The sequence below is a fragment of the Capra hircus genome, chromosome 4, assembly GCF_001704415.2.
Source record: "Capra hircus breed San Clemente chromosome 4, ASM170441v1, whole genome shotgun sequence".
Taxonomy (NCBI): Eukaryota; Metazoa; Chordata; class Mammalia; order Artiodactyla; family Bovidae; genus Capra; species Capra hircus.
In genome coordinates, this window is record NC_030811.1 from 50,917,965 (window position 1) to 50,933,494 (window position 15,530).

At 36.8% G+C, this 15,530-nt stretch overlaps 1 protein-coding gene across 2 annotated transcripts in view; it reads right to left on the reverse strand.

Annotated features, from left to right (window-relative positions):
- Positions 1 to 15,530, reverse strand: part of SKAP2 (src kinase associated phosphoprotein 2) — a 171,764-nt gene that overhangs the window by 17,181 nt on the left and 139,053 nt on the right. For both annotated transcript variants that reach the window (XM_013963339.2, XM_018047084.1), the window contains 2 exons: positions 6,750 to 6,827; positions 831 to 943 (listed from right to left, as the gene is read on the reverse strand). In XM_013963339.2, the coding sequence (XP_013818793.2) occupies positions 831 to 943; positions 6,750 to 6,827 (191 nt within the window). The remainder of the gene's footprint in view (positions 1 to 830; positions 944 to 6,749; positions 6,828 to 15,530) is intronic.

Sequence of the window (15,530 nt, forward strand, 5' to 3'; positions counted from 1 at the left end):
ACACTAAACTTAAAATTTATGTAATGTTTCTCTACCTATATTTAAATAGTTGCTATATATTGTTTCTAAAGTGGTGTCATGAAGCAGACTGAGGGAGATATTTTTAATCCCCATATTATAGCAGGCAAAGTTAAAATATGAAAACTAAAGAACTCACACATCTTTAGAAGTGTAATCAATTAAGAACCTCGACTTTTAGATAGATCTAAGGACAGAAAGATTTTGAATAATCTAGTATCTTAAGAGGCAGAAACAATGATTTTTTTAATACATGAGGATGAGTTCATAGCAATACACTTTGCTATTATGTTTACAAATACAATTATGCTAAACTTAAAAAATTACCTACACCTGTCTGAATAGAAGAGTATTACTTTTAAATTGTCGGAACACCCGATGTATTTACATAAAGATGAAAAACTTGTTCTATAAACACAGTGTTTCCAGTAGTGAATGGCAGACAAAATCAGAATAAGCACACAGAAGAATAAAAAGGAAGAGGAAAGAAAAACATAATAAATAACCTAATACCTTACAATGTTAACTTTCACATAAGTATATTGTTTCTGGAGAAGGCAGTATGTGGATGGGAGCCAAAGGCTGAAGTGATAGGTAAACACACTGTTAAGTTGAATCCTGTTATCTGATTGTGTTTAAAATTTGATTATATTTCACTTGACAAAATAATTAATTATGGTGAACTCCCAATTGTTAACAGGGATCTAGAAGAATTCCAGTTGGCATTTTTCCCCAGTGTCCTCAATCCAAATGGATAAAAATCCAGCTTTGTATTCACCCTTTACAGTTGTCATACTGGTGTATCTGCTTACCTTGCTAAGAATGTAAATCACATCACCACGTTTAAATGACAGTTCATCAGAAAGAGCTCCTGTGCAGTCCCACAAACCCTGGTAAAAATTAGCATAATCGGTGCTTTTATCTCCTGGGAAAAAGAAAGAGAAAACAAGAGTTGGTTTTCCTGTAATGGGCCCTCATTTTTAAATGAACCAATAGTAATTAAAGGGCCAAAATGGTCTTAAAAAAAAAAAAAATCTGTCCTCATTAAAAGAACACTTTATTACATCCACACAAGAATCCTACTTCTTGCTCTCATCTAAGGACCCTTTTGAAAAAGATCTATTTTGAATGTCTTTTTTCCTCTCTCCCTCTCTTGTCTTACCTAAAACTTGCAACTGCAGTAAGTTTCTTCAAACCAGCACCTAAGTTACTTCCCACTTATTTTCTATAACAAACCTAAGCTCACCTGCAACATGTTTTGAAGGTAAGTCAGCCTTCCTGCATAATAAGCAATATGCATGAAAGTGAAAGTTAAGTCGCTCAGTCGTGTCCGACTCTTTGCGACCCCATGGACTAGTAGCCTACCAGGCTCCTCCCTCCATTGGATTCTCCAGGCAAGAGTACAGGAGTGGGGTGCCATTGCCTTCTCCAGGGGATCTTCCCAACCCAGGGATCGAACCCGGGTCTCCTGCATTCCAGGCAGACACTTTAACCTCTGAGCCACCGGGGAAGCCCTATGCATGAGATATGATAAACAGGCTGTGAAATAAGCACTGGACAGAACTGGTACTGAAACTGCAGAAATAAGCACTGAGCATAAGAATAATAATAATAAAGGAGATAAGATGTAAATATAAACAAACAAGATACAAAAAAATTTTTTTAAGTTTTTTAAAATGCAAAGCTAGTTAAAGGAAGAGAATAAACTGAAAGTAATCTAACAGATAATTTCGTCTCTTATTTTTGAGGACTTTTGTACCCAAAGCCTCTCAAAGTTATTTCCAAAATATTTTAGCAACTTTGAAATTGCCAGTGTTGCAGGTGCATTTTTCAAGATTTCTGTCAGCCCTAGTTTAGGACATTAGACTCTGAATAAACATGCAACATACACTGGAGTTATCAGCTCATCCTTCTCACAGCATAAGCACAATGGATGTGATGTGCTCAAACTGCCATACAGACCATTAACTGATTGATTATTTAGCGCTCTCCATTCTGTAATACCACAATAAACTGGGTAATAAATGCTTTGTCACTTATACAATGTGGGTTGCCTGAAACAGCACAGAGTTAAATACACTGGCTGCTTTTGTTACACTGAGAACTGTTTCCTGTTTTTAATTTCATGATAATTGAGTTTTGATGAGTTAATGCAAAAAGAATGCAAGTAATATCAATAAGATGTCCGTGTATTCACTAACCAGGCAGAACATACACGTGCTGACAGCTTCCATCACTGGAATGTCATCTCTGAATTCTGAGGGGATAACTGTGGAGATGCATGGTGGATCGGGGTTGTCATCTTAGTTTTGTTATATGGCTCTCAAATATCAGGCTGCTTGGCAATTCTAACACAGTTGGTCATATTAGCATGTCATGGAGGCATTCATCTTATTACACATAGTTTGTGATTTACACAAAGTCTTAGGTTTACTTAAAATATTTTTAAAAATAAATTAAGAAATTAAAAAATTCTTTTTAGTATCTGAAACTTTTTTTAAGCTCAAAAGAAAATCTGAATAATACAGAGTTTATTTAGGAAGTAAGACACTACTTTTCCATTATATTTATATTATAAATAAGGACCAGAATATACAACCAGAAAAAAAACTTTTTTCCCTTGTTTTCTAAGGATTAAAAAAAGGGGAAAAAGAAAGGTGGGAGAGAAGGAAGGAGGGAGACAGAGAGACAGACACCTTATTGACTTTGCTCTTGCATGTGGGCACTCATCACTGAAGCCAGCAGGGGCATACACATGCCTGGGAATCCAACCAAGAACTAAGAATGCTCTGTGGCCACCCTTATTACATTTTTCCCCTCAAAGCATGTATTAAGGAAATTCTATGAATGAACACTAGAGGGCACTCTGGCTGGACAGATCACTTCAAACATTGTCAAAATTTTTTTAGAAAAAAATTACTTAATAATAAAGTGACTGATTTCCTTTAAAAACCACTTATTTAGACAAATAGGGATTTAGAAGTTGAAACATTCTAGTCAGATTAAATCAACTGCTAACTGGGTCAAATGTTGCGCCCTGTGCAGTCCGTCAGTGTCAGTTTAAAAGTCAAGGAATTAGAGCAAAGAGAGGATGACATCATTTCACAGGCAAGGCCCTCCCCGACAGCCACTGGCCAGGAGGTAAAAGGATCCAAATAGCTGGTTACCCCTGTGGAGGCTCCTGTGTGTTCCCCATGCTGCTCAGCCTTAGGCTCAACCCCAAAAGGTTGAAGAAAGAAAACTTGGGCTAAAAACAAGAGAAGTTCTGGCTTAGCTGGAGCATCCCAGTGGGTTCTTCAGCTGTTCAGCCTGCTGCCTGCTCTTTCCTTTTTCAGATTCTCTCAGAACAGTTTTTCATTCAGTAGATTTTCAAAAGGTGGGGTCGGGGGGAGAAGGAGAAAAAAAAAGTATATGGTGATTTCTAACACATAATCCTTATCACTTTGGGGTCTTTCTTCCCCTCGATGCACTTGGTGAAACCCCCATTAACACTAATGGGAGTTACAGGAGCGCAGGAGGGGAAGAGAGACCCCCACCGTGCGCAAGATGCATTGCTCCCGAGATGTGCATCGTGGGCATTTCATTAAATCTCACTGCTGTGAAGAGGCAACAGAGCCAGCGCTCTGGCAGTCCTGGGAACAAGAGGCATTTTCTACTTTGCTTTCTGCCGTCTTGATGATGATGTTATCCAAAGACCAACCTCATTTCTGTGTCCCATATGTGAGCTCTGTTAAAGAATAGCAAGTTGTTTATGTCACATGGCTACATGTACACACAATTGACTATTCTTTCTATTTCAGCAGGCAATATTAGTTATGATGTAGAAGAATCACAACTGGGGAGAAAACCTGGCAGTGTATGTTAATTAGCCTTAGTCTCTTTAGGAAAGCAATGTCAAAATTCTTAGTATGAATTCTAGACATAAAAATTAAGAACTATCTTGCTCCTTAGAGAGCAGCAAGCTCCTCTGGTTTGCTTTTCTAATTTTTTTTTCTGTACTAGATTTTTATTCATTTCCTTGTTAGTGCATTTTTTTTCTTTTTATAATTTATTTATTTTTAATTGGAGGATAACTGCTTTACAACATTGTGTTGGTTTCTGCCTACTATTCTAAATTTTAAGTGTGGCTAAACATACACAAAAAACTGCACATTGATATCCTTGGAAGCACTGTGGGTTCACAAAGGTTAACACCACTTATACACTAAAAAAATAACCCATGTGAGATGTGTTTTTTACAAACAACAAAAAATGGAATGGAGTACAATGTCATAAACCACCAATAAGCTTACCTTCTGAATACAACTTAAATCTGTTTAGTTGTTTTTACTGCATATATTAATTTTTATATTCTAAATTAGTTTTCCTATTCTATCCATGTCATGATCATCTTCAAAATTACCAAAAATAATCATCTCCTTATGTTTCTTGTCCTGAGAGGCATATATGGTTAAAAGTAGGTAAAGAAAGAAAATAACACTCTAAACTAGCCAGCTTGTGAAAGATTTAAACAATGTACTTGCACCTGTAAGTTAAACTAGCAAAAACAGAACACTGGACAATAAAGACAGAACTGTTATGAAAGTATAAGCTAAATATTGAAGATATTTAGTTTTGCAAAAATGAAAAGATTTTAAAAACATGACAATAGATGAAACGCACAATGATAGATAATGAAGAATGTCTTCTTGAGTAGTGTTAAAGGTTTAAAAACTATTTTAGAAAAATAAGCATATTATACGAAGTTCAAAAAAATCACATGGAATCTTTTTTTCATTTATATACAAATATATGCAAGCTCTATAAGCTTAAGCATGGAAGAACTTGTAAGAAATATAAGATTAATTCTGTTTTTGCGTACATATTTCACATTAGTCTGATTTTTTTTTTTTTTACTAAAATCAGTCAATGTGAAAAATATATAACATTCTTGAGTAAGGTTAGAAGTTCACATCATGTGATGCTCAGCAAGATAGTAATACCCTTGTCAACTCACTGCCCTGCACAGCAAACAAACTTCTAGTGTTACATCTTTGACAGCCTGGGGAGAGCAAAGGTCACTGCTATGCAAAAGCATTAAAACTGTTGCTTGAAAAGAATTTCGTGTCACTAAAGATAAGAATTATTGCAGTGCTTTACAGCTATTGCATGAAAAGCTAGATCTCCTTATTGCATTCCTTTTGTTTTTCCTTCCCTCAAAGGCAAAAGTTTGGGAGAGAGTTACTTTAAAAGGATTTTTGAAAAATACAGTTGCTTTAAACCAAAACACTTATATTTATGGGAAGAATATCTGTATGTGTCCAGTTTCCACACCTACACTGAAATTTAAAAAAAGAAAATGACATGCTTTTAGCAGAAGCTTCATGATAACAAAACATATGAACTTTCACTGCCGTTGAATGTCGTCCTCAAGCTTTTGCTCAGACATGGTGTTTATAGCTGCATTTTGCAGGAACAGAGGACTCACATCTAGTGACTTCGTCCTCACTTCCTTTCTGAAAAAAGCACACCGAAACCTCATGCACCAACCTGTTCCTGCTTTCCTGTCCAGGTCCGGAAGTCAGGCCTCTGTTTCCTTTCCACATGTCACAGTAGGAAGGACTCTGGAAAGCTACTTCCTGAACACACACTTCTTGTCCACCCTGCCCCTGACAGCTTGAAAGAGTGATGTATGGCCATATCAGCAAGGGGAGGCGACCCCCATCTATAGCTCTTTGCAGGACATGGGATGATATGGCAGACCTTGCCCCAGCTGACATGTGGCTATGAAGAGGTGTAAAGTCCTGATAAGAAGGCAGTCCTTCTCTTCTTTCCGTGTAAAATAATTGCTGAGTTATCAAAACTAACCTCATGCCTGCACTACAGATACGGTTTATCTCCTGCTATTTGGAAATAACAACCAGCAAGAAAAGTTGCTTGCATCATGTGATTCTGTACAGAGCATATATAGCTATTTTTCCAGTCTCAGTCATAATTAGCACTTGGGGCCAGGTGCCAAGTGGAAATGGATAAGTGGAATATCCTTCCTAGCCTTCTAGGCCAGTGTCCTTTTCCCATTTTTAAGCTGCTGTCACTGGACTCTGGCATTTCTTACCCAATTCATTTGCTTTCTGTGTTAATCATATGCAATGAAGATATGCATGGCCAACATTTAAACAGGCTGCAGATCAATTAGCGGTCTTAAGTTTATCTGATTTTTATCAAAGAAGACAGAACTGTGGGTCGATTGTCAGAGCCTGTGTCAAGTTGACCTTTTCAGAGATGTCTACATTGCTAGTCCCCTGGGCAACTTGTTGTCCCCTGTTAGTCTCTGAATGGCAGAAGTCTGTTCTGCTCAAGCACAAAGTATACACAGATGTCTATATTACATTCTTATAGGTTTGACAGCAACTGCATGTTGTATCTATAAACTGTCCTTTAGCAGTGACACTTCCTCAATGATGATAAGCTAATTTATGCAACTAAATCTCCTTTGTGCAGAAATGAAAGCTAATTGAGTCATTACAAAGTAATTCAGGAAGGAATACCTTGTATAAATTGGCTTACTTTAGAAATCCTTCTCAAGTGGTTTCCATGCATCCTAAATGGCTCTAAGCAGCTTATCAGCCATAAGAGATCCAGACCCAAGGATCCAACCGCAGGGAGCTGAGAACACATCTTTAGAGTAGGGAGAAAGTGATGAAAAGGAAAGTGAACAAGACCAAAATAAGCTTTTCCCACCAACTCATTACCTGTGGTGTGGTGAACACTGTCCTGACTCATCTTCCTTTGTCCCCCCACTTTCACCAGAGCTCCATCCTCCTCCTCTTCTGTAAATAAACAACAAATGGAACACTGAAGTCCAGTACTAACAACATAGTACTCACCCCATCTTAAGAGCAAAACTTTAAGTTTATAACACATAAATATTCCTTTTCAAATAATGAAACCACTCAACATCCACATTCCTTTTTCAATAATATAAAGCTGAATAAATGAACCAATAGCTATATCCAAATAGCAACCTGACCAGTTGACTTGATACAATTTAAGGTATGTACTAACATTTCACATATTTTGTTTTAAATGCTCACAGAAATTCATCTGGAACAATCTTAAATCCAGAAAAGCCCTAAAAATCCAGTAAAATGATACCCAGCATTATATGGATTGACCACATTATACTGTGGCATGAATACCACACAGAATAAAATCACTGTCCCTAAAACATAAACAGAACAGAGAAAATGTGTGATATAAAATAGTTAACCTATAAGTCATTTATTGAGTATCAGATACTTCATACTTCAGATACTTACAGAGAGATACTAGAATGATCCTCATCCTTTAAGGTAATTCCCCCCAAATTATACTCAGGACCTACTATGTGTCATACACTATAACAGATGTTAAGATTTTATAGATAAACCATTTTAAATCCTTATTTTACAGAGAAATAAATTGAGGCTCAAAAAGGTAAAGAAACTTTCAATGTCTGTTATTCAAATTTAGATTTGTGATTCCAAAGTCCATATTCTTTATCCTGATATGTTCAAATATATCCTTATATTATTTCTACACTCCCCCACCACACTCCTTCTTCAAGTTTAGGAGGAAGAAAATGATATAAGATAAAATGAGAAGAGTTTTAAACAAAGACAATAGACTATTTAATTCTTTAAGTCACAAAGGAATATTTATTACATGACCACTTCCTTCACTGAAAGATTTATATGAAATTTAGAAATATTTAAGGCAGGACATAGGAACAAAATGGCATGTCAAAGAAAAGGGCTGAAAAAGAATCACACTTTCCCATCCACTGTAAGACACAAAGCAGTCATATACAACAATGAGACTGTTCCTTATGCTTTCTCAACCTATGACTCCTGCCCTCAACTAGAATGTTGATATCAGCTTACATTTTAGTTTTATTCTATTACATTTTATATAATAAACAGTTACTTAGACATAAGAAAAAACTGTTTTAGTCCTTTCCTCTACTTTGTTTCATGCATCCCACTATTTCCTCCTATATTCACACTTTCATTCTTTATGTATAAGTCTTATTTTAAATCCTACTTATAAATTCCTCTTTGTTCCCAATGTTATAAAATTTTGGGTGGGATGATTTGGGAGAATGGCATTGAAACACGTATAATATCATATATGAAACGAATTGCCAGTCCAGGTTCGATGCATGATACTGGATGCTTGGGGCTGGTGCACTGGGACAACCCAGAGGGATGGTACGGGGAGGGAGGAGAGAGGGGGGTTCAGGATGGGGAACACGTGTATACCTGTGGCGGATTCATGTTGATGTATGGCAAAGCCAATACAATATTGTAAAGTAATTAACCTTCAATTAAAATAAATAAATTTATATTTAAAAATTTTACCAAAAAAAAAAGAATCACAATTTCAAGAAAAATCAAAACTTTAAAGAAAAATATGCAAAAAATACAAATATAGTCATTCTCACTATTAAATAATTCAGCTAATGACTCTTCATTGAGCATTGAATACTTGTAAGAGAGAGGGTCTACCAAACAGAGGGGGAGGCATGAAGAAAAGAACAAGGCACAGACATGTTCATTTTGGATAAAGAATGTGGTTCTTGTAGAGGAAGGGCAGGATAGGAGATAATGGTAGTCGTCTGGGAAAAGTTTTGAAAAGTTGTGAACATTCAGCTACGGACTTCAGATGTTTCCATGTTTGGTGAGGAATAAGAGCCCCCGCCACCCCACCCCACCCCCACATTTCTGAAGTGAGAAAGTGAAGGACTGAAATTGCTCGAGCAACGTCCATCTGATCTCATTGTCCCAGACAACCTAGAGAAGGGGCACGGAAAGACGAGTTCCAGTCTGGTTAAATGGGAAGTTAGTCCTGAACTGGAGGTGCAGAGAATATGAGCGGAGATGATTACAAGAGGGGAAGGAACTAGAATAGACCAACTCCGCCTAACTGGATGTGGAGGGCTAAGGGAAAAGAACAAGCAACCAAGGAGGACTCCTGTTTTGAGTCTAGTTAACTGAGAAATGGAAACATCATTACTAAAAAGAGCACAGCCAAGATAAACTGTTGTGCCTGGTGGCTGGGAGAAGGGAAACCACAAGGAGTTGTGTTTCTGACACTAGAGATTTAACACAGGGGCAGGGCAGCCCAAGGGAGACTGGAAAGTTTGGTAAAGAGATCAAGCATGCATATGTGAATTGAGACATCTCATGCAGATTTTAAAGTGGTGAGAAATAAAAAACCAGCATTTAAATCACCTTCAGAGTTACTACGATACAATTATAACTGTTTCAAATTTTTGTAACTCAAGTCCAACTAAAGAATGAAAGGTCCAATACGGAAGAGCTGGAAATCATTGGCACCTTATACCTATTGATTTAAACCTAATATTGTCAGTTTAATATAGTTCAGTCAAACAGTAATGAGTATACAGAAGACCTAATAAAAACTCTAATATTAAATCCTGTCTCTTTTCAGCAATTGCCTCACTTATGCTAAACCTCAAGAACTAGCTAACATAAATGGATTATAGGGTGTTTTAATATAAAATTTAAAGGTTTTGGGGACATTTACAGTCATTTAGTCCAAGCATCTCATTTTACAAATCATTCATGTTTTTAAGGTGAAGGAGGCGGCTTTCTGTACTTTTCACACTTTCTCTTTCCCCAGTACTCTCTCTCTCTTCCAATTTGGTCACAAATTCAATAGTAAGAAGTAAATTGAAAAACAGTAAAGGGCACTTATCCTGAAGTCAAAAGGTATAACCACATCAATATAGAAAGCACTATTCTTGGCTCTTAAGAAGACACTATGGGATTTAGACTCACCACCCAAAGTTAGAGTCAAGATATTATAAAAACTAATTATAATAATTTAGCAGGAAAAACTCTGCTCTTGGCAAAGCTGTCAATGAATTTAGAATTTACTACTAAGAACTGTTCTTATTTTATTAAAATGTGTCTATAATGTGTACAATATATTCTTAAATTATCAGAATGATATTCAAAATATTTACTTAACTATCAATATTTTCTATAAGTATCCAAATGGAAATCCATGTGAGATGTTTAATAAGAACTATTTTAGAGGATAGGATGTGCATTAAAAACATTTCCTTTCTCCTTTTCAAACCTAGTACTGATATCTTCAGGGCAGAGCCTTCTGTGTTTCATATGTCAATTTTTCTTAACAATAGTCAAGCAACTCATTTTTTCTTGGGCTAACAGTACAGTTCCCATGTAAAAGACAACAAAATCAAATTTGGGGTGTGTGTGTTCTTTTCTAACCTTACAAAAAAACAACTCAGACTGAATCTTGAATAGAATCTGGTACAAGGGAGATGTTCAATAAATATCACGTAAAAAAATAGGTTTCAAAATCACGAAAATAAATCTTACTACTATAAACATTTACTAACAGACCAAAACTCTCCACATAATCCAAAAAATATATACGGACAAGTGACCAAATTCTAGGTTATAATCAACTTTACAATATATTAGATACATACATGTTTTATTTAGGTTTATTATTAAACATATTTTATTTGGGGGTTGAGGCACAATGTCATTATACAATACTAATTAATATCTCAAACAGTCAATGTTTGTGGGTTAATATATTCCATTCAACATTTTAATAACAGTAAACAAAAACAGCTCAGCTATGCACTAAAATCCATCAAACCACACAGATGGTTTTAAGGTTTTCATTAAGTGGTTTCCATAGCAATCATATTGCAAATCTGGAAGCTTCTTGCAAATAAGCAGCTTGTATTTACATGCCTCTCAGCTGCCACACAACACTCTTCAGCATGTGAAGTTATTATTTCAACCACACATTGTTAGAAGAATCATTTGGAGATTTTTTTTATCAGACAGGATGAAAATAATAATAAAGTAAACTAATTGCAGAAGATAACTCAAGCACAGTTGTACATTTACTAAACTAACCAATGAGTCTTAAATACATTCTGATATGGCTTCTCAGCCTTTTGGCTAAGATCAAGTGTAAAAATGTTCTGATAGTCACTGAAAGGTTTTAACATTAAACCCCATCAAAAATATGAGACCTCCAGGAACAACCAGACCCTAGTGAATCTAAAAGCTTGAACTCTACCCTCACTTTTTTCTTTTTTTTTGATAGATATTTAATCTTTTCTCTGAGTTGAGCAAAAAAAGAAAGAATAGCAGAAAACTGAGTCTTCCCAAATCTTTTTTTTAGGATGACTACCGTTTGAGGAAATGCTTACTGTGGGAAAAGTCAAGACCCTTTTTTTTCCCTGCTAGATTAATCAATTTAATTTACAAATTGATCCATTTCCATAACAGATGGATTATTACCCTAATAAGGATCAAAGATCTGTCTAGCTATGCAGTTTTTACAAAATGGGCTATTTCTGGCTTGCTAATGTTCTCTTTTAAGGTTAAATAACCAAAAAAGAAAAGTGACAAGCCAATGACATGTTTATCCGACATTGCTTGAAAAAGGCTAAAGACAATTTGTCAGCATGAAAACAGGGTGTGTGATGCTCACAGCAGGGCTAAAGATTGATAGTATCACATCTTCCAGGAAGAAGAGGGTAAGTCGACTTACCCTCTGAATTAGTCACTAAGCCCTGTCTGACTTTGCAATCCCATGGACTGGACCCCGCAAGCTCCTCTGTCCATTGGAGTTACCAGGCAAGAATACTGGAGTGGGTTGCCATTCCCTTCTCCAGGGAATGTTCCCGACCCAGGGATCGAACCTAGGTCTCCTGCATTGCAGGCAGATTCTTTACTGTCTGAGCCACCAGGGAACACTATATACATTTATATCCATTAGGTAACTAAATCCTCTTAACAATTCTATGAGGCAATAATAGGAACTTTTATCCTCTTTATGTATGCAAAAGCGACATGTACAGAGCTTAATTAACTTGTCCAGGTTCACACAACCAGTTAGAACAAGAGTTGGGATTTAAACATCCACATCCGTCACTGAAGCCCCAGCTCTAAGCCATGGCACCATTGCCTTTTCATTAAAATCTTTAGTTTATAGATATATATTTTTTGCTAAAATTTCATTTGAATATTGGCTGCTTGTAGACTTGGAAAACATTTTCACATAAGTGGGTAGGTTCTCTCCTACCATAGCACTGTATTTGAGGTACATCTTAGATTAAGCAGTGACGATTTAGAAACCGAATTTCAAGTTGGGATGCCCCAAACATGCATCTTTTCCATTCTCTTCCCCACTTCTTTCTAACCTTTAACATTCTACACACTCAACTGCCCCTAAAGCCAGGCACAGTATTTGATACTTTGTAAAGGTCTCTAAGGCAACTCACATATTTAGAATGCTGGAGTGGGTAGTCTTTTTCTTCTCCAGGGAATCTTTCCTACCCAGGGATCAAACCTAGGTCTCCCACATTGCAGGAAGATTCTTTACCAGCTGAGCCACAAGGGAAGTCCCTTGTGCTTATTTAACTTATATGCAGGGTACATCATGAAAAAATGCTGGGCTGAATGAAACACAAGCTGGAATCAAGATTTCCTTGAGAAATATCAATAACCTCAGATATGCAGATGACACTACCCTTATGGCAGAAAAAGAAGAACTAAAGAGCCTCTTGTTGAAAGTGAAAGAGGAGAGTGAAAAAGTTGGCTTAAAACTCAACATTCAGAAAACTAAGATCATGGCATCCAGTCCCATCACTTCATGGCAGATGGGGGAACAATGGAAACAGGAACAGACTTTATTATTTTGCGCTCCAAAATCACTGCAGATGGTGACTGCAGCCATGAAATTAAAAGCCACTTGCTCCTTGGGAGAAAAGTTATGACAAACCTAGACAGCATATTAAAACGCAGAGACATTACTTTGCCAACAAAGGTCTGTCTAGGCAAAGCTTTGGTTTTTCCAGTAGTTATGTATGGATGTGAGAGCTGGACTAAAAAGAAAGCTGAGAGCCAAAGAATTGATGCTTTTGAACTGTGGTGTTGGAGAAGACTCCTGAGAGTCTCTTGCATTGCAAGATCAAACCACTCAATCCTAAAGGAAATCAATCCTGAATATTCATTGGAAGGACTGATGCTGAAGCTGAAACTCCAATACTTTGGCCACCTGATGTGAAGAACTGACTCATTTGAAAAGACCCTGATGCAGGGAAAGATTGAAGGTGGGAAGAGAAGGGGACGATAGAGGATGAGACAGTTGGATGGTATCACCGATTCGATGGACATGAGTTTGAGCAAGCTCTGAGAGTTGGTGATGGACAGGGAAGCCTGGCATGCTGCTATTCATGGGGTCACAGAGTTGGACACGACTGAGCAACTGAACTGAACTAAACTAAAAGCAACTCACGAATGAAAATGGATTTATTTCTGAGGGCAGTCAGCTTTTCTTTTTCAATTTATTTCAGTAAGAAAAACATGGTTAAATGTAGATGTTAAAGATAAGCCTCTCTACATAGAAGATCTGAAAGAGGTTCACCTACATTTCAGAGCAACAGACTACCTTTCACATTTCATCAAGGGCTCAGATTCCAGGGAGTTGCAAGCAAGATGTCCCAGAGTAGGAGGAGATGGAGCAGATGGGATGGGGAACTGGAGTCTAGTCCTAGCAGTAAGATGAAAATGCAGGAAGGATTTATACAAATGGCCGCTTACCCCCTCTTCTCTCTCAAGACTTGAGCCAAGCTCTGAAGTTGGTGAAAGGGCTAGAGAAGTAGAAGAAACTCTAAGGGATATCAGTGAGGGAATTAAAGATTATGACAATGCAGGAAAGTGAGTTCCTTAAGGGCCTACAGATCCTGGACTACTGAAAGCTTAAAATACGGCACTTCTAAAGGATTCTTATATCTATTTAATAGCCTGACATTTCATTTATAGCAATAAAAGATATACTTTGATAAAGATATAAGCAAGTGCCTTTTAGTAGTATCAGTCAGTTAGATGAACAGAAAGATAAAGATGCTTGAAATGGCACAGAATCATGCTTACTACCCTGGATATTAGGCAAACTAGGTTCTATGCTTAAATGTCTAGTTGTTTATGCAATTTTGACACTGTTTCTTAATTCTCAATGTCTTCTCTGTAGAGTAGAAAGACTAATGTCTATCCTATAGCACCCTGACAAGATTTGGGGAGGACAACAGGATAATCAAATTTCTCAGGGAAAAAAAATGCACCATTAGCATGCAGTATCAAGTTCATTACCTGAGGAGCTAGGAGTTTTATATCCACTTATTAATTTAGCAATATGATTAATTATGCTTATGGTTAATATGGTTAATATCATATATTGTTAATATGATATAAAAGACAATAAAATAAGCAATGGTTGTCTAATCATATAATTTTCAACTCTGACATTCTATTCTCATGGTTTAATATGAAAAAGTTATCAAAAGTTATTGATATCAAAGGTTATTCAAAAGCAAAAAGAAATGCCATTAGAGTACAGGGAATTTCTTTAATATTGAAATTCACAATTTATACACAAACCTGAAAATGCAAAAATAATTATTTTTTTCACAGACATTAAACTTGTTAACATCATGGTTGGGATGTTGGGGGGAAAACCTCAAATTCAGGCAAGGATCTCTTTTGACAGAATTGGAGGAACTCTTAGAAAGGAAAGGTACCTTAGCTACCATCTAGTTCAATTTCCTTCTTTCATTAAAGGGGAACTAAACAGGGGTGTTGAATTAGACCAAGGCCACAGCACTTCCTCCCTGCTCTTCTTTTCCTGCACTGCCTTCTATGCCACACGCACTGCAGTCATTGCTGCTGCTCTAGACGTACTTCTCTACTCAGGAGCAGAAGCAGTCTTACAGAGACTTGATCATCTACAGGCAATTACGGCAGGCAAAGAAAGCAAGTAGGTTAAAAATTAAGCTTTACTAGGCCAGATTCCATCAGTCAGAAATGACCGTGAGTCAGAAAATGATTGCGCTCCTAAAGCATACCAGACATGGGGAAATTATGAAGGGCAACTCTGCCTTTTACTATAGTCAGTGATATTCTTCTATTTCACAAAGTGCAAATCCTTAGCTTTTTAATTAAAGTGTATAATAAATTCGGCAACATTAAAATTCTTTTAACCCCCCAAAGGTCCAAATTAAATTATTTCTCAGTTGCAGTAACCTCTACCTGGCTATGGATTTTTGGTACAAATAAAGTTTGAGACATGTAAGTTCTTCTTTTACTTAAGATTAGATTTTTTTCTTACTATTCTTGCTACTAAAGCACTATCTGTTCATGGCTAGAAGCCAGAAAGTAGACATAGCAAAAAAGAAAAAAAATTTAAGAGGACCTATCCTCCATAGACACTATTAGCATCTCCTTTCAGACAACCTTTATTCAGTTTCTGCCTTTTCTTTTTTTTAATTTAAATTTGTTTTAACTGGAGGCTAATTACTTTACAACCTTGTAGTGGTTCTGCCATACACTGACATGGATCCACCACGGGTGCGCATGTGTTCCCCATCCTGAACCCCCCTCCCGCCTCCTTCCCCATCCCATCCCTCTGGGTCA